We start from the raw sequence: 25,121 nt of genomic DNA on the forward strand, positions 1-25,121 counted from the left end.
TGGGAGGGTGTTGGTGCTACCTTGCAAGGAGTAACCAGGCTAGTGAATGCCAGGGTGTGGCTATTGTGCTATAAGCAGGCTGATGGCGTCAGGCTCTGAACCAAAGCTGCACAGCACAGAGGCACCCAAGGTAACAGGGCAGGTGGTGATACAACCCCCAATTTGTCACCGTGCTCTCAACACTGGGATAAAAATGATAAGGTGGGCATTGCCACCACCAACCATACCCTTGTTCCTAATGCCAGTCCCAAACCCAGATAAAGTGGGAGGGTGGGACCACGGCCCGGCAAGCCATTCCCGTAAAACATCTCTAGCTTCAACACACAGAAAAATGGGATGTAAAAATTCATCAGTTTCTCACAATGGAACCAGGCTTCATGATTTATCTCAATGTTCTACTACAACAGAGCGGTCGGGTTGTATGAAAAGGGGGGAGCACCTGATATGAAGGCGGTACGTCTGCTTCTGCAGTGACAGCAGTCTCTATGGATGAGATCATGGAACATTTGATCATTGAGAACCATCGTAAAAGTGAGTCTTGTGGATGAAGAATTGGAAAGGCTGAATGTTGAGATAGGCAGCATGCGGGAGACATAGTGGAATTTGAACCCTGAGAGCACAGATGTGACTCATAGTGGTCAGACCTGTCAATTGTTACATGCCTCTGATACATCTGCCAGGTACACTGGTGTTGCTCTGGATTTGTCCCCGACAGCACAATCTGCACTACTGACTTGGCAGGCTTATTCTCCACGTCTGAAAGCCACCATTTTCAGTTTGAAGGCAGGACATGTGGTAGTTATGAGTGCATATGCTCCACGTGATGCAAGGCCTGATGCTCAGAAAGTATTTTTATATATATATATATATATATATATATATAGTTATAGTTATATGACACTGTATCTAGTACATCACCTCAAAGTCATATTGTCATTTTAGGAGATATGACTGTGAGAATTGGCCACGATAGAATTGGATTAGAACTGGTACTGAGACCACACCATTTAGCGGAAAAGAGATCAGATAACGTTTTTTTTTTTTATTTTAACATTTGCTTCTACAAGTGGACTATTTTTAATGGCTACCTGGTTTCCGCACAAGAATTACCATAAACATACATTTCGATATCCATCAGGCGATAATGCAACTTGGATCATATTCAAATTTGGAAACCCTGGGCTAAACTCATATAGAATGTTTGAATAGTTAGGAGTGCTGATCTTGCTCTGGACTCTGATCATCAGCTCCTAATAGCAATGATAATCTTCAATTTAACAAAGTTCTGGAGAGAGGTATCTACTATACCAAAAAAGTCAGTGTTGATAAGCTTCATGATGAAGCAACTGCTAATAGATACACAGTAGCAATTTCCAACAACTATTCTGTACTGGATGAATAGATGTCTATCATGGAGGAATAAGCCACTTTATTTCAGGATTCCTTCAGAGAGATAGCCAGAGAACAACTGGGATAAAGGAGAATGAAAAAGCAATGTTGGATTGGAGATGATACCATCAGATTTTGGGAGAGAAAAAAAGAGACACGGAGCTAAATGGATGCACTAATAGAGAAGGAAATGGGCAATAGAAGAAAAGAAATGTCTTGAACAAGCAGTCAAGAGGGCCTGTTGTAAGAGGAATGATCATAACCAATGGTGGAATTTTATGGCACAGTGTCTTGAGGAAGCCTCTGAGAGATATGACCAGAAATGTGTATTTGAGACTTTAAAGGTCCTAATTGAATGTCCATTCTCTCAGCTTCCTCCAGTTAAGGACAAAAATGGAAAATACTGCCATGCACAATTTATGTGTTGATGTGAGCATTTTTGTGAACGCTGTGGTCATATGGAGCAGAAACATGGCCAGTAAAAACAGCTGAGGAGAGGAAACTGAACAGTTTTCAGTGTCAAAAGTTACGGCATTGTCTTAACATCCATTGGTTTGGTTTGGTTACCAATGAGAAAATACTTAGATGATCCCGGCAAGTTGCAGTCTTGCACCAATTGAGAACAAAACTTCTGCAAAGGTGGGATTGTGTCCAATGTGCAGAAGAAGGCATGCTTTTACAGAAGTCACTGTCACCATCCTGGTCAGCAATTCTGCCAAACAGTCACTGGGGCCACTGTATGACTGAGGTTCTGAAGGAGCATTCAAGGAAGACAATGTAGTTGCGGAGAAAGTTAAATGAATTACCTTGACTGAAGAGTACATGCGAGAGATCCCCACACTTGAGTCACTGTTTTTAGGTGACAAATCTGAGCAACTTTCCCAGTTTGAATGTCAATAGAGGAGGTTTTGGAACAAATTGATAAATTAAACAGTAGTAAATCACCAGGACCAGATGGTATTCACCTAAGAGTACTGAAGGAATTCAAATATGAAATTGCAGAACTACTAACTGTGATATGTAACCTCTACCTTAAATAAGCCTCTGTACCAGATGACTGGAGGGTAGCTAATATAACTCCTATTTTTATTATTTATATATGTATTTACATATACACCTCTACCTCGATATAACGCTGTCCTCGGGAGCCAAAAAATCTTACCACGTTATAGGTGAAACCACGTTATATAGAACTTGCTTTGATCCACCGGAGTGCGCAGCCCTGCCCCTCCCACACTCCCTCCGCCCCCCCCCCCCGGAGCACTGCTTTACCACGTTATATCCGAATTCGTGTTATATCGGGTCGCATTATATCGAGGTAGAGGTGTGTGTATATATAAAGCTCCAGAGGTGATTCTGGCAATTATAGGCCAGTAAGGCTAACTTCAGTACCAGGCAAATTGATTGAAACTATAGTAAAGAAGAATTATCAGACACATAGATAAACATTATATATTTTGGAAAAGTCAATGTGGCTTTTGTAAAGAGAAATCATGCCTCACTAATCTATTAGAATTGCCCCACTAGGCTCTATACTGGGATCCGTGCCGTTCAACATATTCAAAAATGATCTGGAAACAGGGTGAACAGTGAGGTGGCAAAATTTGCAGACAATACGAAATCCCTTAAGCTAGTTAAATGAAGAATTAAAAAGGGATTTCACTAAACTGGGTGAATGGGTGACAAAATGGCAAATGAAATTCATTGCTAATAAGTGCAAAGTAATGCACATTGGAAAAAATAATCCCATCCATATATACAAAATGATAGGGTCTAATTTAACTGTTGCCATTCAGAAAGATATCTTGGAGTCATCATGGAAAATTCTCAGAAAACATATGCTCAGTGTGTAGTGACAGTCAAAAAAGCTAAGAGAATATTAGGAACCATTAGGAAAGGGATAGATAATAAAACAGAAAATATTATAATGCCACTATATGAATCCATAGTATGCCCACACCTTGAATACTGCATGGAGTTCTGGTCACCCCATCTCAAAAAAGATATATAAGAATTGGAAAAGGTACAGAGAAGGGCAACAAAAATGATTAGGGGTTTGGAACAGCTTCCATATGAGGAGAGATTAAAAAGATTGGGATTGTTCATCTTAGAAAAGAGATGACTAAGGAGGGATATGAGAGAGGTCTATAAAATCATGAATGTTACAGAGAAAGTGAATAAGGAAGTGTTATTTTCCCCATCACATAACACAAGAACTAGGTGTTGCCCAATTAAATTAATAGGCAGGAGGTTTAAAACAAACAAAATGAAGTGCTTCTTCATGCGATGCACAGTCAACCTGTGGAACTTTTGAGCCGGGGGATGTTGTGAAGGCCAAAAGTATAACTGGGTTAAAAAAGAATTAGATAAGTTAATGGAGTATAGGTCCATCAATAGCTATTAGCCAACATGGTCAGGGATGAAACCTCATGCTCTGGATATCCCTAATCCTTTGACTACCAGAAGCTGGGACTGGATGACAGGGGATGGATCACTTGAAATTGCCCTGTTCTGTTCATTCCCTCTAAAGCATCTGGTATTTGTCACTGCCAGAGACAGGATATTGGGCTAGATGGACCATTTGTCTGCTCTAGTAAGGCTGTTCTTTTGTTTTTATGCTCATATAAGGTTTATGCAGCTTAGGTTGAAGGAAGTAGCACATGGGGATGACCATGAATGAGATTGGTAGATGCAATTTTGAGGGATTTAAGAAGCCTATATCCTCCCATACTGATTCTTGCTGAAGGAAGATGATGTTCAGGGGACTATTTAAGGGAAGTCCGTTCCACGCGCCACCATGGCTACATCATCGCCATGTAAACCTGCTGCTGCAGCTGCTGCCACTACCCCTCTCCCCTTCCCTTTTCCCTCCTCCTCTTGTGTGGAGCAAGGCAGGGGCCTAACTCATTCCTACGCAGAATGCCTTAAGCGCCTAAGCTGTCTGACTCCAGGTGCCCATTCATGAATTGGCAAGTAGAGCTACGTGATTCCCAGCCACCTGAAGTTAAGCACCTGTCACAGGGGTGAGGGGAGTGGTGTCAGAGTTTAGCACACTCTTCAGCATTTCCCACTGGCTAGCTTAAGCGACTCACTGCCTAGTGAGCCTAGGCACCAATGTTCCCTCTAATTTTTTCCATCCATGTTCAGAATGAATTTTGTTATGTAAAGCACCAATATCGAGATAATTTGTGGATGTGTGCCACCGGTAGAAACAAAAAACCTAGATATAATATATATATTTTTTAAAAGTTATAACCATAACAAAGCTGAGACAGCCCAGGAGAGAAAAGGGGTCACACTGAAGACCACTGTGGTGGCAAAATGACATTAATGAGAGCTGTAGTCACACAGAGGAATAATTCTGTCATCTACACTGACCTCTATGGGCCCTTCACAAACCCTGCAGCACGGAGTTTGGGAGGGATAGGTTTGGGGATTTGAATGGGCACCCCCAGCCCCAGAGCTACGGCAGGGAGAGAGGACTCCCCCCAGCCCTCTCTCCCCTCAGCAGCCCACCCCCGCAACAGGGAGAGACAGGAGTCTCTCCCTGCTGCAGCCACAGAGCTGGGAAAGAGGAGTCTCTCTCTGCCGTAGCCCCGGAGCTGGGAGAGAGGCGTCTCTCCTGCTGCAGCCCCGGAGCTGGGTAGAGGCATTTCTCCCCAGCCACCGCAGCCCTGCACGCCCCAAGCTCCCAATCCCCCCTCCCCCGACCTCACTGCCCCCACCCACACCTATTCCCCCCACCTCACCTTAGACGTCCTCGCCAGGGTCCAGGCACACCTGTGGCTGCGTGCCTGCGCGGCTCCATTAACTAGGTGCATGGCCCTTGATGCCCACTTGTGCGGCTGCACTGTTGCGCACCTTAGAGTGAATGCAGCTAGGCACCTAACTTGGCTTTGTGGATCAGTGTTCTTCCTGCGATTTTCTATGTGCCTAAAAGTTAGTCACCGTGTCTCTCAGCATTGCAACACCTAAGTCCCTTCATAGATCCTAGCCTAAGGGACTTGCCCAAGAAAGCACAGGAAGTTTGTGACGGAGCAGGGAATGTAATCCCCGTCTCCTGAGTCTCAGGCTAGTGCCCTAGCCACTGAACCCACCCTTCTTCTTTATTAAGTGGGAAATGCCACGCTTAAATTTGATTTTCTTGGCTTCATTGTTTCTTAAATGCACTTATTTGTGGTTAAGAAATACTCTGTTTAGCAAATGTGGAGGCATCTTTTCTCAGTATTACAAATGGGGAAACAAGTTGTACCTTTATACATATTATGTGACTACGTTTATTTGATTGTTATTGTGTTACTGGTTATGTGACTAACAAAGAGTTAATTCCTGCCAGGACTGGCTGCGCTTAGGCCTGGAAAGCAGGTGGTCCTGTTGGCACTACTGGACATGACACTACAGGTTTCATTCCCTTTGAAGTTTCTTTTTCACTTAGCTCTGCCTGGCAAGGGCCTTGGGGGAAGATTCTGGTGGGACACTGAAACAATGAGCTTTGGGTCTGATAAAAGCAGCTTGACAAGCAGACAGTGGAGAAACTCTGTGAGACACAGAGGATGTCAGGAGAGATGAATGTTGATCCTCAGACCTAAAAAGAGGGGCCTGGAATAAGCAAAGGCCTGCTCAAACTAGAAGGAAAAGGGAAAGATAAGTTTCAAATGAGTTTAGGTTTTGGCTGTTTTAACCTGTATCTCTCTGCATGTTAAATTTCTTTGAATGCATCGTATCTGTTTTTGAAGAAGCTGTGCTGAGCAACTGCATTTCATATTGGTCACAAGCTCCCAGAGAGTATTCTATAACTGGACCCAGGGCCGGCTCCAGGCACCAGCGCACCAAGCACGTGCCTGGGGCGGCAAGCCGCGGGGGGCGGCCTGCCAGTCGCCGTGGCGGCAGCAGTCAGGGAGCCTTCAGCGGCATGCCTGCGGGAGGTCCGCCAGTCCCGTGGCTTCGGCGGCAATTCGGTGACGGGTACGCCGAAGCCACGGGACCGGTGGACCTCCCGAAGACATGCCGCCGAATCCCCGTTACTAGTGGACCTCCCGCAGACATGCTGCCGAAAGCCTCCTGACTGCCGTGCTTGGGGCGGCAAAATACATAGAGGCGCCCCTGACTGGACCTAAATCCAGTTGGGCCAGCTGAGGGATATATGATTGGTGACATGAGGTGTTGTAGCCTGGTGATCCAGTCTAACGTGGAATGAACCATGGATTTCCACTCTGGGAAAAGTGCAGACTTGGAAAGAATGCTCATGAAGAGAGAGAAGGAATCATGGGTGCATCTTGCCCCTGAACCATAATACTTGGGTCATGTGTTCTCTGCAGTTTCCCTGTTATTAATTTCAGAATTGTATACTATGTTTTTACTGTATGTGCTACTAAATTTTTGAGCCCTGCACTACCAAAGTCGCATATACAGTATAGATTTACATTTCTGGTTTGATAACTAGAGCTGTAGATGACTTAGGAAGCACTTAAACAAATATCCAAAAAAGAGGCATGCTTATAAGTTTGAAAATGATTGACTTACACATTATATATGCAGTCTATATTTGTTAAACATTCAGGTTTATTTTATCACCTTCCTACATTTATGATACAAATGAAATGAAACTGCAGATGAAAATGCAAATCCTGTCTAGATTGCTGTTGCTGAATCATAGTGACCAGAACAGAAATAGGAAAGAAAAACAAGCTGGAGCGAGGTACAGCAGTCATGCAGAGCAATTATACTATAACACAGGAAAACAAGGCCTTGATAAATTTGCCCTTGATTCTCAGACAAATCTAGCAGGCTCCCTGAATTCCAAGATCATAAATAATAAAAATGAAAAATATCCTTTTGAAGCTTATGCTCAAATAAATTTGTTAGTCTCTAAGGTGCCACAAATACTCCTGTTCCTTTTGAAATAGTAGCCTTTCCTTTCTTTTCCCAATCTCCTCTCACAAACAGTAACCTGGTGGAGTGACAAGGGATAGCATAATACTTCTGCTTACATCTCACTGTGAGTGTCTACAATCAGGATGACCCATTGTTTACATTACAATAGCTGACATTAACATGACATGGTACAAAATGTTGACAGATCAGCATCTCCTTAGGACATGACCTGAATGTGTCAACACAAAATAGCTGATACTTACATTTACACAGGGCAGTTCCAATTAATGGGCCTTTGTTTGAGTGAAGGGTGAGTAAAAGCCGAATTTGGGCCTCAGAATTTGACCAATAGTATCTTCTAAACCAAAGGATTCCTAAGTACTGTACAAATTGAGAGACAATGATTATTTCATTCACTTTGAAGTGCAACCACTTAGAGATGAAACAAGGCAATTGTTTAATAGCATACAACAACAAATCGGCTTAGGACAGAAAGTGAAGAATCAAAAATTCAGGAACATTTTAGTTAGTTGGCTTTTAATTGCTCCTCTTGGAATTTGGCCAGGACACTGGGATTATGTTCATACTTTTGCAAAAATATCACTGATTTTTTTATGATTGCAAGGGGTCGAGACCTTGGTTTTGCACTAATACAAGAGACAGTCTCTCTACAACAGCATAGTGCCTATAAAACTGTGCTGGGACACTGATTCAGTACTTAATTAGAGACAAGAATGTATCAACATCACTTCCTGCAGTACCTGAATGTTTATTAGCAGTTTCCCATTCAAGCACTGAGTTGACTCATAAGAACGTCAGGACATAAGAATGGCCATACTGTGTCAGACCAATGGTCCATGTATCCCAGTATCCTGTCTTCAGATGGAGGCCAATGCCCGATGCTTCAGAGAGAATGAACAGAACAGGGCATTTCTCAAGTGATCCATCCTCTGTTGTCCAGCCCCAGATTCTGGCAATCAGATGTTTAGGGACACCCGGATCATGGGGGTGCATCCCCAACCATCTAGGCTAATAGCCATTAACTTATTTAAATCTCTTTTGAACACAGTTATAGATTTGGCCTTCAGAACATTCCCTGACAATGAATTCTACAAGTTGACTCTGCGTTGTGTGAAGAAGTACTTCCTTATGTTTGTTTTAAGCCTTCTGCCTATTAATTTCATTAGATGACTCCCTGGTTCTTGTGTTATGTGAAGGAGTAAATAACACTTCCCTTTAACCCTATTTAGTCCGTGAATTTTGAAAAGAGTACATCATATGGGTGGTGTGGTTGTATGTGGTTCCCCATGATCAAGAACCTTGTCCATGCCTGGAGCAATCCCCTCTAGCCTCCCCATTTCTCAGCTATCTCCCTCCCCCACCCACATCTGCAGTCTAACCAAACCACTACTGCTAAAGTCATACTCCTCGCCAGCCACTCTATCGCAATCTCAGTCTCTGAGTCATATCAAATTAAAACTCCTCACCTCACCTTACATAATCTTTCTCCATTTACTGCTCATTTCCCATTCCTTAACTTCTCTCAATTCCCTCTTGCAAGTCAAATTCTGCTGTCAGTTACACCTAGAGTAATTCCATTGATTTCAATATCTAGTTTATTAAGAGACCCAGAATGTCTTTACTGTACATCTTTAACAGCACTAAGCACATTGTCAGCACTTAAATAAATAATGATAGCCATGCATCTGAAATTTTAGGAGAGCTTTGTGAGGTTGTACATTATTTTCGATGGGAGAGACACATGCTTTCACACCATTTGGCTGCTTTTTTACAAATGTCAGGATGTCCTTGATATAAAGGGACGTGTTATATTGTCTGGCTGCTAAGAGAATATTTGCTAAGTTTTTGGTTGATTTATCCATACTAACCACCACTGCATCATTAAATGCACAAAGCTATTGTACACAAAATTTCCCAACCCTCTAGAATTGATTGTACATGGCAATCTTTTGAAATATAATTTGAACCCATATTTGAGGAAATAAATCTTTTCTTTTAAAAGTGCTGCTGTTTTAATAGCACTGAAGATACCATCGAACAGGGGATGAATAGGATTTGAGCAGAGCAAGTCAAACTAATGTAAGCTATTTCCCCCCACCACAGGCTTTTTGGCTGTATAGCTATTAACAATCACGCCACAGTGGTTTTCACAATAAAGTCTCTAGGTTTGGAAAGAAGTAGTGACATTCATTTTATTTTTAAAGACCATTCTTTATTTCCCAGGTGTGATGGGGGAATATGAGCCGAAAATTGAGGTCCATTTTCCTTACACAGTTACAGCTGCTAAGGGAACTACCGTTAAGATGGAGTGCTTTGCGTTGGGCAAGTAAGTACATATTCTTCCATAATTAGACACCATTGTTTATTAAAATGTGACATCTAATTTTTGGTTCAGTTATTTTGCAGGGTTTCATTTTCACAGAAACTCCTTAGTGCATATACCAAGTTTTTATAAGACAGCTAAGTGGGAATTGACTAAGTAACCAATTATGAATTCCCTACCTAGCCATTCCTACAGACAATAATATATACAAGTTTAAAATGTGCTGGTTTGACATAAAAAGTAAAGTTATTTTAAATGAAAAGAAAAAAATTGTCATCTGTATTCTTCTATTTACCACACATTTTTCCTCTGCTACTTTTTCACTGCTTGCTAGCACATATCAGGCTATATAATTCCAGTGGTGTTTGTTATTGGTTTTTTGTCTTGTGTTGATTTTCCCCTGCAAAATCTCTTAATTGAAAAGAAAACAAGATTATTGTGTAGTTACCTGTTCCAACCTGGGACATAGATTCTAAATAGAAACAATAAAATAAGGTTCCAAATATCATAAGAATCTAATATATATAATTATAATAATATATGAGCCCAGGATTACTTTTGCATCCTCTAACTAACCTAATGGCAGTATCATCTATTTCCCTGTAAAACCTCTAATTCATGGTGATATCAGTCATCTTAGTTATATCAGACCCACTAGCACTGCCAAAGTTCTGGATTTAATATCTCACCTTGGCTAGAATTTTGTATGCAGGTCAATAGACTGGTTAATAAGGAAACGAGGGTATTTAGTTTTAAAAAATATTAAGACTTTGCAGTTTTATAGCTCCTTTCATGAAGAATAAGATTGCCGCAAGGTACTTTTTTGATGATACAGGATGAAGTTCATAATGTTATTAAAGGAAATGCAGTTTTTGCCAGAAGTAAAGTGAGGCTGGGATAGTATATGATCAGACAGAGCAGAAAAGCACTGTCCATGACTCAGAGAAAGCATCTTCTATTTCTCTCTCTCTCTTTCTCTATACATAGTGACAAACGCAGATAGACATGGATAGATATCGCAAAATGTTTGATAATTACTCACTGTAATAATCTCACTGAGTGTGTGTGTGCGCGTGCTCACATTTATGCATGTGTACACCACTGGCTTCTACTGAATGGAATCAGAACTGCTTATCTGTGTGTTACAGCCTTTTTGCTCCATGTAGCATCACAGAAGAGACAATTCTCAGTTGTAATGAATGTCTAGATAATTCTTTATTCAGGCTGCTGAATGCCAACTGTCCTTTCTGGCTTTCTAATTCATAAATCATTTACCCACATAGGGCGTCTTTTAATCCTGGCCAGAATTCAGCAAAAATGAAAGGATTGCTAAATATACTACACTTTACACTCCTACAGCTAAACCAAGCTTCTCCTGTAACTCAAGTGGTAGGCCCTTAGCTTTTGGAATACAGTAGAACCCCCTCAGAGTTACAAACATCTTGGGAATGGAGGTTTTTTGAACTCTGAAATGTTCGTAACTCTGAACAAAATGTTACGGTTGTTCTTTCAAAAGTTTACAGCTGAACATTGACTTAATACAGCTTTGAAACTTTACTATGCAGAAGAAAAATGCTGCTTTTTAACCATCTTAATTTAAATGGAAAAAGCACAGAAACAGTTTCCTTACCTTGTCAAATCTTTGTATTTTTAACTTTCCCTTTTTTTTAGTAGTTTACATTAACACAGTACTATACTGCATTTGCTTTTTTTATTTTTTGTCTAGGCTGCTGCCTGATTGCATACTTTCGGTTCCATATGAGGTGTGTGGTTGACTGGTTAGTTTGTAACTCTGGTGTTTGTAACTCTGAGGTTCTACTGTATAGGTATTATCCCATCTGATTCTATAAAGTTCTGAGCAGCCATCTTGTGCAGCATAAAAATCATTAAATCCTAAGTGGCCATATTTGCTGAAGTGAGGTATTGAAATTATACTAACAGTTTTGAGGGAAACCAACATCTTTCAGATTTTGAATATATAACAGGGTATCCAAGCCAAACTATGGCATATATATATGTTGATCTGGGAAGAATTTGGGAAATATATTTGTCTGGATTGCAGTACTAGCTGCACCTCTGTCCCCTTTGTGGTCTCTCTAAGTGCATCCCCTCAGGTGTCAGGCCTTGTGCTTTTCCCCCTCTTGGGGTGGAATTCCTCAATTCTCCCACTCTTGGACTAGACCTTGGGCTACAGTACCCTGTGTATCAACCATGCTTACCCAGCAAGTCCTCTTGGGTTCAGCATCTGTGGTTCTTCCCTTTGGCAGTCTGTGATCAGTGGTATGCATTATAGTGACCAGACAGTCTGCCTAAAACAAAAGTACTATTTTATTTACCACAGTAGAAACAAAACAATTAGCAAAAAAGGATTTTAAAACAACAAACCGTCTACACTCATGTCTACCTTACCTAAGGCTTACCATCCCCTGATGATCACTTAGGCAAGCCTCATTTCCTTCAGGCCCCCAGTGTATGTCTCTGTCAACAACTGCCTACCTCTCACTGCCAGAGTCCTTTTGATCATGTGTTCCAGGGTGTTTTCATGTCCAACATTGTCTCTTAATAACCCTAAAGTATTTACCAACGGGTGGTTTATCTTGAGACATTGTACTCCTTCTCATTTGTTTTTCCCTGACAATCCCCCTATTATTAAACCAACATATTCATACAGTAAATATCCTGATAACATATAGTATTCATGAATTATTACAGAGCAGCTCCACTTCTATTACAGTTTAGAAATATCTCCATTCATACCCATATTTCAGAGCAAGGTGTTGCATTTTGTTTTCTTTTCAGTAACTTTGTCAAATTTGTGCATAGTTACTAATCACGATACTTAGCACTTTGGATAGATTGTCTTTTTAGAGCATTGTACACACCTGGACAAACTAAGCATTTCCATGGGAATTGGGATCAACTGGTTTGAGAAATCTTACCAATCTGGAAAACTATTTTTCTGTTTTGTTTTGCTTAATCCTGGAGTAGGAAAGAGATCTCAAGGAGTGTTTTTCAGTGAGGGTCTGTAGCCTCCAGATGTGCTCAACATGGGCCTAATTCTGTTGGTGCTGTGCAGCCTCCACTCCCATTGAAATCAATTGTATTCAGTGAATGTTGAAGGTGTTCATAAGTTTAGCCTCCATATAGGTGAAAGCAATGGTTTGGAGAGCAAATACTTTGGGATGAAGTATGCAGAGTAAGTCATTTGCTATATGTTTTACACTATGGACCTCAAGGAAGAAGGTGATCGGGTGGGGGAGTGGGGGATGCAACAACTCTAGTGAGATTTCCTGAAACACTGAGACAGATGAGGAAGACTGCAGCTCTCCAGAGACCAGGTGGCTCCAGGCACTCTTGCATCTGCAGTACTAACTACCTTTCTGCGGTGTTAATAGTTGGCAACCAGACTCCTGTAGTCTCTTGACTACCTTAGAAACAATAACCATTATGTATTTTTTGAAAAATTCTTGCTGGAACCAAAATTTAGTTGCTGACTATCTCTGAGTCGATTGTCATCTTCCCAGCAAAGAGGATGCATACAAAGTGTAGTCTCTTACAATAGACACTAACAAAGAATAAAAGCTTCTCTGAATATCTTTCGTCCTGAATCCCAAGATTTAATAACCTCTCTCAAACAAGTCAGGGGATGTTCAGGTAACCACACAAGGAGAAATAAGGCTGACAGCAGATGCTTTAATTACCCCATGACATTTGACATTTGGTGTTAACCTGTAACAACAACAAAAACCCTGCACCATCAAGCAGTTTAAGATTATCTAATAAGCCACCCCCATCTGCTAATACAGTAAGGGACAGATATTTTTATTGTGCACATTCTTTATCGTGCTTTCACAGCCATTAGCACACAATCAGATCAGCTGTGCTGAGACTGCTTTCGACCAGATACGGTAATAATTATATGAATGACATTTTGGGACTCATCTGACACCTGTAGGCAGAGGTGGGAGTTAAAAAGGCATCACATTCTCTGTTCCTTTTCATTTCCCCCCATCTCTTATTCCTGGTAGTTTTCACAAATCTTTTCCTGTTGCACTCCATCAAATGCTCATTAGGGAAATGAGGTTGTAAGTACTTTTTTTGTGCTTTTTTGCATTCTTAGTGCAAATAAAGGAACACTAGTTACTACCAGTCCCTAAACCAGTGCGCTCCTGTTTTTCCTCATGCTTTAGCTTAGCTGTCTCAAATGGTTGCTCTTCTGTTGCATTGTAACTGTGAAAATGACAAATATTCCTGAGAGATTTCCTGCGGTAGGCAATTGGCAAGTACTCCTGAAAGCCTGGTCTTTAGTTACAGAGTAATGATTTATTAATAGTGTTTATTTGGAACTGTCAGTCACTAAGGACTGTTGGAATTAAGAAAAAATGGAGCGGTGCTGCATGTGTCAATCAAACTAAAATCAAATGACTTAATTGCTTGATCGACAGAAGGTCTCAGGAAAGGATTCAGTCCCTGGGCCAAGCAGTCAATAGGGGGAAACTGCAATGGGGATCTGGGACATGATTATCAATGCCAGTTATTGGTGGCCTTTCCTATAGTGAGGAATTATCCTATATGGATACCAGAGAGAAATGACTCAACGTTTCCTGTTGTTATTAATAATTTATATAGTGTTGTGCCTAGAAGCTCTAATCATGGACCAGGACACCATTGTGCTAGGCCAGGGGTCGGCAACCTGTGGCTCTTTGGCTGCCCGCTTGCGGGCAGCTGGTTTTTGAGGGGGTGTGAGGTGCAGGCTCTGGCCAGGAGGCGCTTACCACAGGTGACTCCCGGCCAGCGGAGATCTGGTGCTACATCGCTCCCGGAAGCGGCTGGCTGCTGCTGGCATGTCTCTGTGCACCCTTTGGCGGGAGGAGGGCAGCAGGTCTCCCTGCCCTGCCCGCTCCTGCAAGCACCACACTCGCAGCTCCCATTGGCTGGGAACTGGCCAATGGGAGCTGTGAGGATGGTGCTGGGGGTGGGGGCACTGCATGGAGCTGCCTCCCCCCCACCAGGGATGCGCAGAGACGTGCCAGCAGCCAGCCGCTTCCGGGACTAGAAGGCTGCACTGCAGGCCGGGAGCCGCCTGTGGTAAGCACCTTCCAGCCAGAGCCTGCACTTCGCACCCCCTCCTGCACCCCAGCCCTCTGCCCCAGGTCAGAACCCCCTCCTGCATCCAAACTCCCTCCCAGACCCCACACCACCTCCTACACCCCAATCCCCTGCCCCAGCCCAGAGCCCCCTCCTGTTTATATTCAAATTCAAGTGGCAGAAGTTGCTTTACAAGTATTGGTGAGTAGTAATAACTTTAATATGTTCAATTATTATTAGATAAATTCTAACTCTACAAGTAGCTTTGCATGTGATGTGGCTCTCGAAATATTTTGGTCAAAGACAAAAACAAAAAAATGGCTCTTCTTCTTTGAAAGGTTGCCGACCCCTGTGCTAGGCTCTGTACAAACAGAACCAAAGACAGTCCCTGTCCTAAAGAGCTAAAAATCTGTCTAAGATGACAGATGGATACAATAGTCAGGAAAAAAGATTTTCATCTACCTGCTGCATGTTAATGAATGTATTTTGCTTTAGTGTGTTTTTTCAACTTCTGCTGAGAATGATTCACTTTAGTGAAACAAGTTTCATTTATTGCATGCATGACATCACATCTCCTGTACAGGACACCTTTGTGTTGTGATTACCTCCACAGTTAATGAAAATACATCTGGTCCCTGATCTTTCTATAGTTATGCCATTTTAATTCTTCACTTCAGTTCTTTCACTGCTTTTTACACAATAGCTGATCAAAATTATCTGCTTGAAAAGTGTTTTTCTAACTAACTATGGCCTTAAAAGACAAAAAAAAATCCAGAACTTTTCACACACAAAATGTCCAACATCTGCCAAATTTTCTATTTTATTCACTAGTTACCATAACATTTTTGCTATATTTTTATAATTGATATGTGTGATGGGTTTGGTCACAGAGACCTCCTTGGGACTGTCACATGATGTGCTGAAATTACCTCTGAGCCTGTTTTCCAAGCCAGCTTGGGACTCCAGAACCCTGCCTTGTTGATCCAGACATGCTAGCCTGCTGCAACCCAGACCCAGGGTCTGGTCCAGGCTCCCAAAGCTGCAGACTTAACTGAAAACATCTCAGCAGGTTACTTGTGTCCAGCACTCAGACACCCAGTTCCCAGTGGGATCCAAACCCCAAATAAATCTGTTTTACTCTGTATAAAGCTTATACAGGGTAAATTCATCAATTGTCCACACTCTATAACAGTGATAGAGAGATATGCACAGCTGTTTGCTCCCCCAGGTATTAATCACTTACTCTGAGTTTATTAATAAACAAAAGTGATTTTATTAAGTATAAAAAATAGGATTTAAGTGGTTTCAAGTAATAACAGACAGAACAAAGTAAGTCACAAAGCAAAATAAAACAAAACACGCAAGTCTAAGCCTAATACATTAAGAAACTGATTACAGGTAATATCTCACCTTCAAAAATGTTCCAATAAGCTTCTTTTACAGACTAGACTCCTTCCTAGTATGTGCCCAATTCTTTCCCCTGGTACAGTCTTTGTTAGATTCAGCAGACATCTCAAGTGGTAAGCAGGGGTTTCCCCCTTTGTCCTGCTCCACCTCTTCCCCTTTGTCCTGCTCCACCCCCTTTTATAGCTTGCACACGAGGCAGGAATCTTTTGTCTCTCTGGGTCCCCACCCCTCCTTCTAAATGGAAAAGTACCAAATTTAAGATGGATTTCATTATCAGGTGACCTGGTCACATGTCACTGTAAGACCCCTCGTCTCCATTCTTCCTGAGTTGGCCCACACGTACACAGAAAGCCTTGCAGGTAAATAAACCATTTACAACCAACTGACATAGTCAATGGAAGCCATCAAGATTGTAAACCACCATTAACAGCCCACACTCTGCATAATTACAATAGGACCTCAGAGTTATACTTCATATTTCTAGCTTCAGATACAAGAATGATACATGCATACAAATAGGTGGAATATATTCAGTAGTTTATAACTTTTGTTATGATACCTTACAAGAGACCTTTTGCATAAAGCATATTCCAGTTACATCATATTCACACTCATAAGCATATTTCCATAAAACATATGGAGTGCAATATCACAATATGTTTTTTAAAATCATGTTCAAAATTGTTATTGAACATTTTCATTTGCTTAAAGCACAAACTTTAATAAAAAATGGGTCCATTTCAAGCTTTGAAAAATGTAACACTTTGAAATTTCTGTAAAACAGAGTTCTTGTTTTTCAACCAGAACTAAGTTAACACTTCCTTTTAGGAAGCACAGTTTTCACTACCCCACATAAATATAAATATCTATTGTTGTGTTCAAAGTCAAGTCAATTTCTGGCACTAACCAAGCTTTTACCTGGTTATCACTTATAGTACAATAATCCAATCTGTCCCTCCCTCTCTCTAACTAGTCCATCTATTGCCTATTTAAATTGACATGAATTAATTTTATTATGTAGATCTGCTACACAATGGTCACTGGTTTTATTTTGCGGTTGGTTTGTTGTAAAGAAAATGTGCCTTTCCCAAGTGACAGATTTGTGCATGGATCGCAGTATTCGTGACATTTTTGAATGGCTCTGTCTTTCAGTTTACAGTCTTCACAGAATTACTCTGGTCCTGCCACTTTTAGTAGGATTTCATCTTCTACATTTTTTCTTAAGTAGCATTGGCTTACAGGAATATTTCAAATTAACAAGCTCCTCCAGTTCTTTTCCCTCATACTTTTTCAAATTGAAGGATTCGGGTGGGCTTTATTTTACTCCATTTTTATCAAAGATTTTTCTTGGTTTTTGGACACCACATAATAGGAGTGTAACAACCAGATGTGCTGCCCTTTATATCCTGGCTCTAGACACATGATCTGGATGAAGATTACATGAAGAGGGCTTCCAGTGGCTGCTGTCACAGAGAGCATCCCCAAGTTTGGCATTTTCCAACATTGTAGTACATCTATTTTGTAAATGTGAGTTCAATGCTAGGATTTTGACACAGGGCTTGAAAGCAGTAGATAGAAGAAGTGAGTTTTTAGAAAGTGCCTTGAGTAGAGCAAGGTTGATGGTACAAATACTGACAGAGAACTAGGTTTACCCAAGCTGATATATACAGAGAAGTAAGTTATACCCTTCTGCATAGAATCACAGCACTGGAAGGGACCTCGAGAGGTTATCTAATCCAGTCCCCTGCACTCATGGCAAGACTAAGAATCATCTAGACCATCTAGGTGTTTATCTAACCTGCTCTTAAAAATCTCCAATGATGGAGATTCCACAACCTCCCTAGGCAATTGATTCCAATGCTGAACCACCCTGACAGTTAGGAAGTTTTTTCTAATGTCCAACCTAAACCCCCCTTGCTGCAGTTTAAGCCCATTGCTTCTTGTCCTATCCTCAGAGCTTAAGAAGAACAATTTTTTTTCTCTCCTCCTTGTAACAACCCTTTATGGAATTGAAAACTGTTATGTCCCCTCTCAGTCTTCTCTTTTCCAGACTAAACAAACCCAATTTTTTCAATCGTCCCTCATGGTCATGTTTTCTAGACCTTGAATCATTTTTGTTGCTCTTCTCTGGACTGTATCCAGTTTGTCCACATCTTTCCTGAAATGTGGCACCCAGAACTGGACACAATACTCCAAGTGAGGCCTAATCAGCACTGAGTAGAGCGGAAGAATTACTTCTGGTGTCTTCTTACAACACTCCTGCTAATACATCCCAGAATGATGTTTGCTTTTTTTGCAACAGTATTACACTGTTGACTCATATTTAGCTTGTGGTTTAACATGACCGCCAGATCCCTTTCTGCAGTACTCCTTCCAAGGCAGTCATTTCCCATTTTGTACGTGTGCAACTGCTTGTTCCTTCCTAAGTGGAGTACTTTGCATTTGTCCATATTGAATTTCATCCTATTTACTTCAGACCATTTCTCCAGTTTGTCCAGATCATTTTGAATTTTAATCCTATCCTCCAAAGCACTTGCAACCCCTCCCAGCTTGGTATTATCCGCAAACTTTATAAGTGTACTCTCTATGCCATTATCTAACTCATTGATGAGGAGTGCAGGGGACTGGACTAGATGACCTCTTGAGGTCCCTTCCAGTTCTATAATTCTATGATATGGAACAGAACTAGACCCAGAACTGATCCCTGTGGGACCTCACTCGTTATGCCCTTCCAGCATGACTGTGAACCACTGATAACTACTCTCTGGGAATGCTTTTCCATCCAGTTATGCACCCACCTTATAGTAGCTCCACATTGGTTGCATTTCCCTAGTTTGTTTATGAGGAGGTCATGTGAGACAGTATCAAAAGCTTTACTAAAGTCTATTACTTCCCCCCTATCCACAAGGCTTGTTACCCTGTCAAAGAAAGCTATCAGGTTAGTTTGACATGATTTGTTATTGACAAATCCATGCTAACTGTTACTTATCACCTTATTATCTTCTAGATGTTTGCAAATTGATGGCTTGATTATTTGCTCCATTATCTTTCCGGGTACAGAAGTTAAGCTGACTGGTCTGTGATTCCCCCATGTAACAGGGTCCACAACCCGCCCCTCTTCCTGGGGCCTGCTTGCTGCCCCCAGTAAGGTTCACAGAGGCTTCAGGGTTGTGCAACACCCATGTCTTTATTTACATAAGGTTCTCTCACCACCAGTGTCTATCTATATACAAGCCTTGCAGGATTAGTCACCTCCTTTACAGGCAGAGTCAGCCTTCAGCTAGGAGGCCTCCAGTTCCCTCCTTGACTGACTGACTGACTTCTCCCTGGCTGCCCCCCACCTTTTGGCTCCCTCCCAGCCTTTATAGCCCTTGGCTTGTCAGGCCAGCAGGTGTTGCCAATCCTCAGGCCGGCATCAGGCCTTTTCCATTAGCCCCGATCTGCTTCCTTTGATTGGCGCTGACTGGGCAGGGACTAATTAGGTGCTTTTGCACCAGCAGCCTGCTACACCTGGGTTGTCCTTATTTCCCTTTTTATAGATGGGCATTTTATTTGCCCCTTTCCAGTCTTCTGGATCTCTCCCGTCTTCCATGACTTTTCAAAGATAATCGCTAATGGCTCAGATATCTCCTCAGTCAGCTCCTTGAGTATTCTAGGATGCATTTAATCAGGCCCTGGTGACTTGAAGACATCTAACTTGTCTTAGGCTAGGTCCACACTACCCGCCTGATTCGGCGGGTAGAGATTGATCTTCTGGGATCGATTTATCGCGTCTCATCTGGACGCGATAAATCGATCCCAGAAGCGCTTCCCCGTCAACTGCAGAACTCCTGCTCGCCGAGAGAAGGAAACGCTGTCGACGGGGGAGCTTGCCTGCGCCCCGTGGACCCGCAGTAAGTAAACTTAGTTCGATCTAGGAAACGTCGACTTCAGCTACACTATTCTCGTAGCTGAAGTTGCGTTTCCTAGATCGATCCCCCGCCCCAGTGTGGACCAAGCCTGAGTCATTTTTAACTTGTTCTTTCCCTATTTTAGCCTCTGATCCTACCTCATTTTCCCTGACATTCACTATGTTAGACTCCAATCACCACCAACCTTCTTGGTGAAAACCGAAACAAAGAAGTCATTAAGCGCCTCTGCCATTTCCACATTTTCAGTTATTGTTTTTCCCCCTCATTGAGTAACAGGCTTATCCTGTCCTTGGTCTTCCTCTTGCTTCTAATGTATATGTAGAATGTTTTCTTGTTACCCTTTATGTCTCTAGCTAGTTTGAGATCGTTTCTAATTTTGTCCCTACATACTTGTGTTATTTGGTTATATTCATCCTTTGTAATTTGACCTAGTTTCCACTTTTTGTAGGACTCTTTTTATTTTTAGATCATTGAAGATCTCCTGGTTAAGCCAGGGTGGTCTCTTCCCATAATTCCTGTCTTTCCTGCGCAGTGGGATAGTTTGCTCTTTTGCCCTTAATAATGTCTCTTTGAAAAACTGCCAACTGTCTTCAATTGTTTTTCCCTTTAGACTTGCTTCCCATGGGATCTTACCTACCAGCTCACTGAGTTTGCTAAAGTCTGCCTTCTTGAAATCCATTGTTTTTATTTTGCCGTTCTCCCACCTACCATTCCTTAGAATCACAAACTCTGCCATTTCATGATCACTTCCACCCAAGCTGCCTTCCACTTTCAAATTATCAACAAGTTCCTCCCTATCTGTCAAAATCAAATCTAGAACAGTCTTTTTCCCTAGTAGCTTTCTCAACCTTCTGAAATAAAAATTGTCTCCAATACATTCCATGAACTTGCTGTATAATCTGTGCCCTGCTGTGTTATTTTCCCAACAGATGTCTGAGTAGTTGAAGTCCCCCATCACCACCAAGTCCTATGCTTCGGATGATTTTGTTACTTTTTAAAAAAAAGCCTGATCCACCTCTTCTTCTTGGTTAGGTAATCTGTAGTAGACCCCTACCATGAGCATGGACCCTGTCCCCCCTAGGGAGAAGCATGCCAGAGAAGTACAAGTGGCAGTGCTACTATCTGCCTTCACTCAGAGTTTTTTCTGCAGGGAAGCAATGTGAGTTGACTGCTTTGTTTCCAGTTCCAAAGATCACCACTTCTCCTGCAAGCTTGAAATGCTGAAAAGTGAAGCACCTACTCACCATCTATGAGCAACAGACTCCAATCTAAATTCTAAATATTAGGTGATATGGCTCTGGGTTGATTTGAAACCTTTACAACACAGGTGTTTTTTTTTAAATTGTGATAATTCATAGCCTCCCCCAATCCATATCATTAGACATATGCAAAGCTTTCCCAGAGAGTTTGGGAATCAAGACGGTCATTTGCATATGCTTTCAAAGATGCACAAGTACCCCTGGATGCAATCCCCTTCCCTGTAGCATGGGTGTTGTTTATCACAGCTGGTTGATCCCTGGGGAGGATTACTTGCAGGAGGTGGGGTTTTATTTTGTAATTCTGGCATTTTGAGCTTGCGCTCTCTCTCTCCATGCTTTCAGTCATCCAACTCCAACAGTCTCCAATCGCAGCTTCTTCCGCTGCCTGTTTCTCTGCACCTGATGCCTGCTCTCTCTCGTAGGCATTCTTCTCGTTCTTTTTCCAGTTTCACCATCTCCAGTCTGGCCCCAACGAGCTGAAAGGCTGCCTCACTGAGGATTGTGCCAGGCTGGTACCCCGTCACTGGGCGGTTGCAGTCAAGCCTGCACTCCCTACAGCACCATTCCTTCCCGAGGAATCTGGCTGCTGTACGTGTAACTTATCTGGTTCCATGAGCATAAACACCATTTCCTCGACATTTTTCCCTGCAGCTGCTAATGCACGACCAGTACACAGCTGCTCAAATTGTAGCTTAGTCAGTTTGGAATATGTGTCGTGTTTGTGTGTTCATTTTGCACTGTCTTTTGTTCTATTTCCTTCTCCTGAAATAAAGAAACAGTAAATAACAAAATGTAACTATTTTATTTCCTGTTTCCAACCTTATTACTTTTAAATCTTTAGGTTATATGTATCAGTATACTTTGTAAGTGCCTTGAGCGTGAATTTTGGTTAGCTCATAAACTGCCGCTTACACTACTTTGACACTTTTCGGAATTAACTGAGGAGTGAATCCCTACCACCTACTCAGAGCAGGAGAGAGCCTTGTCTATGCCCACCAGGGGAAATCCTCCCTAACAACCAGCTGCTGGCAACACAAGCACTCTGCTCCAGGCTTCACAAGCCTCACTCATTCCCAATGCAATCTAGCAATTTACACACCCCACTTTGTTATGTTTGAGTGCCTTATCATCTGGACACCCTCAGCATTCCCCGATCCACTGCTTCCATGGAGACAGGGCACTCCACTTCACTGGTTTCCCCTCCATTCAACACTCTCTTGAGTATAAGGCACTTAAATGTGTCTATAGTAAAACCAAATTGAAGTTTATTTGACAGAGCTTGAGATAAAGATTCAAATAAATGCAAGTAAAAGGATTTGGAGACAAAAGGTTATAGGTAAAAGAAAAACACAGAACACAACCTGTAGGCTATAATTATTAACAAGTTTCTTTCCTGTCTAAGAATGTATTCCTTACCCAATGGCCAGTCCTTACTGAACTTGTCCAGTCCAGAAAACTGGGTTCCACCTGTCATGAGACATTTACGTTGGTAGAGTATCTCCTCCATAATGGATAATGTCTTATGCCCTTTCTTCTTATCTTATATAGTTACAGACTAATGTCTCTTAGCCCAGGGGGTTCCCTATTCAGGACTTTCCTTGTGGTTCTTTTGTCTTTGTAAATGCTCAAACCTGCATCTGGTCCAGACAGTAAACAGTGGCTTGGTAAGGCTTCATGGCTGTCCATTGTTCTCAGTGTTGATTGACTCAGATCTGAGACTCCCCCACCTTGGGTAACAAGTTTTACTTACAACAGTTTTGGAACACAATATCCTACATGTTACATAACTCTAAAATTGTTTCTCCTACCAACACCTCACAATAACCATGAAAATCAACTAGTTCTTACCTTTTGGCAGAGACCACACACAACCCCCTTTGGTGAAATATTGAGAAGATGGTCAGACGCAGGGGCAAATATACCCATCGAGGCATGCCTGTGTCACAGTGGTCCCAAAGCTGGGAACAGTGACAAAGAATTGCTTTAATGGGAAAAAGTTTCATGCATCCTTTTTTCATTGCAATTGGTTTCATACCATACAGATCAGCAGATAGAGAATTCAGTCAATAGGAACCAAAGAGAATAGTGCTGACGGCTAAATTATTTTACATCCAGTATATTTGTTTCTCTATATTGGTGGGTGATTGTATTACATTAGTGCTATGTCTGCACATCAGTAACAGCTATGCAGTATTTCAATATTCTTTGTAAAGTACTGGTATAGGACACATTATTGATACAAGTGATGTCAGGGCTCTGTATCTTTTGTGTGAAATATTCTTAGTTAGCAGTCAGAATAAAATAGAGATATTGACTACCTTTTAGTATTGAGTTATGACGAGGCTATTATGATAGCAGCATCATTCATACCTCTGCAGTTAATGTTGCTTTAGTAATTCCATCATAAACTCTATTTTTGAGATTTATAGCTCAGTCCTAAACATTCATTCCATCCGTAATTTGGCCTGAAAGATTTCAGCCGCACAGTCCATTTTTAAATCATGTTTTCTAAATGAGATAAAATAAAAATAAAATAAATTTTTACTCACACAAGAGAATGGATTTCAGCAATTAATAGTCCCGAGCGTGATCCAAAATGTCCATAGTATTTTTAAATACAAAATTCTTTGGTTTGATTCTGATTAGCAAAACTTCTTCTGATTCTAAACCTAGACAGTAATTAGAAAAGAGAATTCCATATCCCAACCAGGTCCCTTAGAGTTCATGACTGAGATCAGTTTCACTTTCTCTGCTTCTTGCATATGGAGCAGGGTAATGTGTGTATGTCTGGGGGTAAGAGCTGCAGAGTGTACGTAGGGGTGCAGTGGGGAGAGGAGTGGCAGGAAGTCGAGAAACCCTCCAACCAACTACATTAGGAAGTGCTCCCTCCCATCTGTCATGGAGTGTGGGGAAATAGCTGGGTGCTTTGAAGGACTCTGCATTCCCTGCTTCTGCCATGGGAGCAGGCAATACAGCTACCCATCAGTCCTAGCTGAGGAATGTGGGGGCACATGTGGTGGTCATCTCTCCATAAGGCAACTCCCTCTCTCTTACATCCTCTTCAGCTCTGGAGTCAACCAGTGCCCCCTGAAAGATCAGGAAGCCATTTTCCTATGCCACCTTTGGTAAGACGAAGTGAGGAGGGGCACAACCACTAAAAAGGGAGGAGAAGGTGAAGTAACCAGGAGATGGTGAGGTTCAGACCATGTGGTCTCCCCATGAATAATCCCATTTGTCAGGAACTACAGGGTGGAGAGGTGTGGAGGTTAGAAGGAGATGAGGAGCTGGATTGGGATTTAGGGTGAGAGAGAGAGAGAGAGAGAGGTGATGGATGACAGGATTGGAATAGAAGGTATTGAGAGGTGCTGGGGATCTGTCTGGAGATTTGAAGGTCATGGATCAAAAGGAGCAAGGAGGGATTGGGAGATACTGGGGTAGCCACGTTGTATCTCAAGCCCAGCTACTAGATGGGCCACTCGTCTAATTTGAAATTTGCACTGATGTCTGGCCAGCACTTGGCAAACAATGTAATTGGTGCAAGAGTGGGATCAGCTTCCAGAAAGGAGGAAAATGTGAGATATTCAGGAAGTTCATCCCTGCTCCAGCTTTCCCTGAGGGTTTGTGATGGGGTGTTCACCCCACACTCTCCCCAGAGGGGTTAAGAGAAGCCAGATGGGCCAATTAATCTTTTAGGCTATAAAATGGGAGAATTAAGGCTGTGAGGAAAGCCCGAGTTAAGGGAAGTGCACTTGTGTGGGAATAGACGGGGCTTCTGTAAAGCAAGGAAACTCATAGGAAAAAGGGGTTCTGCAGTCTCCCTGGAAAAAGGGAGGTGTGTTTGGGGCTACA

General features: G+C 42.0%; 1 protein-coding gene across 2 annotated transcripts in view; it reads left to right on the forward strand.

Annotated features, from left to right (window-relative positions):
- The window catches only part of CNTN5 (contactin 5), a 968,120-nt gene that overhangs the window by 728,201 nt on the left and 214,798 nt on the right, over positions 1–25,121 (forward strand). For both annotated transcript variants that reach the window (XM_026651597.1, XM_026651598.1), the window contains exon 9: positions 9,508–9,610. In XM_026651597.1, the coding sequence (XP_026507382.1) occupies positions 9,508–9,610 (103 nt within the window). The remainder of the gene's footprint in view (positions 1–9,507; positions 9,611–25,121) is intronic.

This window comes from Terrapene carolina, unplaced genomic scaffold (assembly GCF_002925995.2).
Source record: "Terrapene carolina triunguis isolate 2854851 unplaced genomic scaffold, T_m_triunguis-2.0 Scaffold97, whole genome shotgun sequence".
Classification (NCBI taxonomy): domain Eukaryota; kingdom Metazoa; phylum Chordata; order Testudines; family Emydidae; genus Terrapene; species Terrapene triunguis.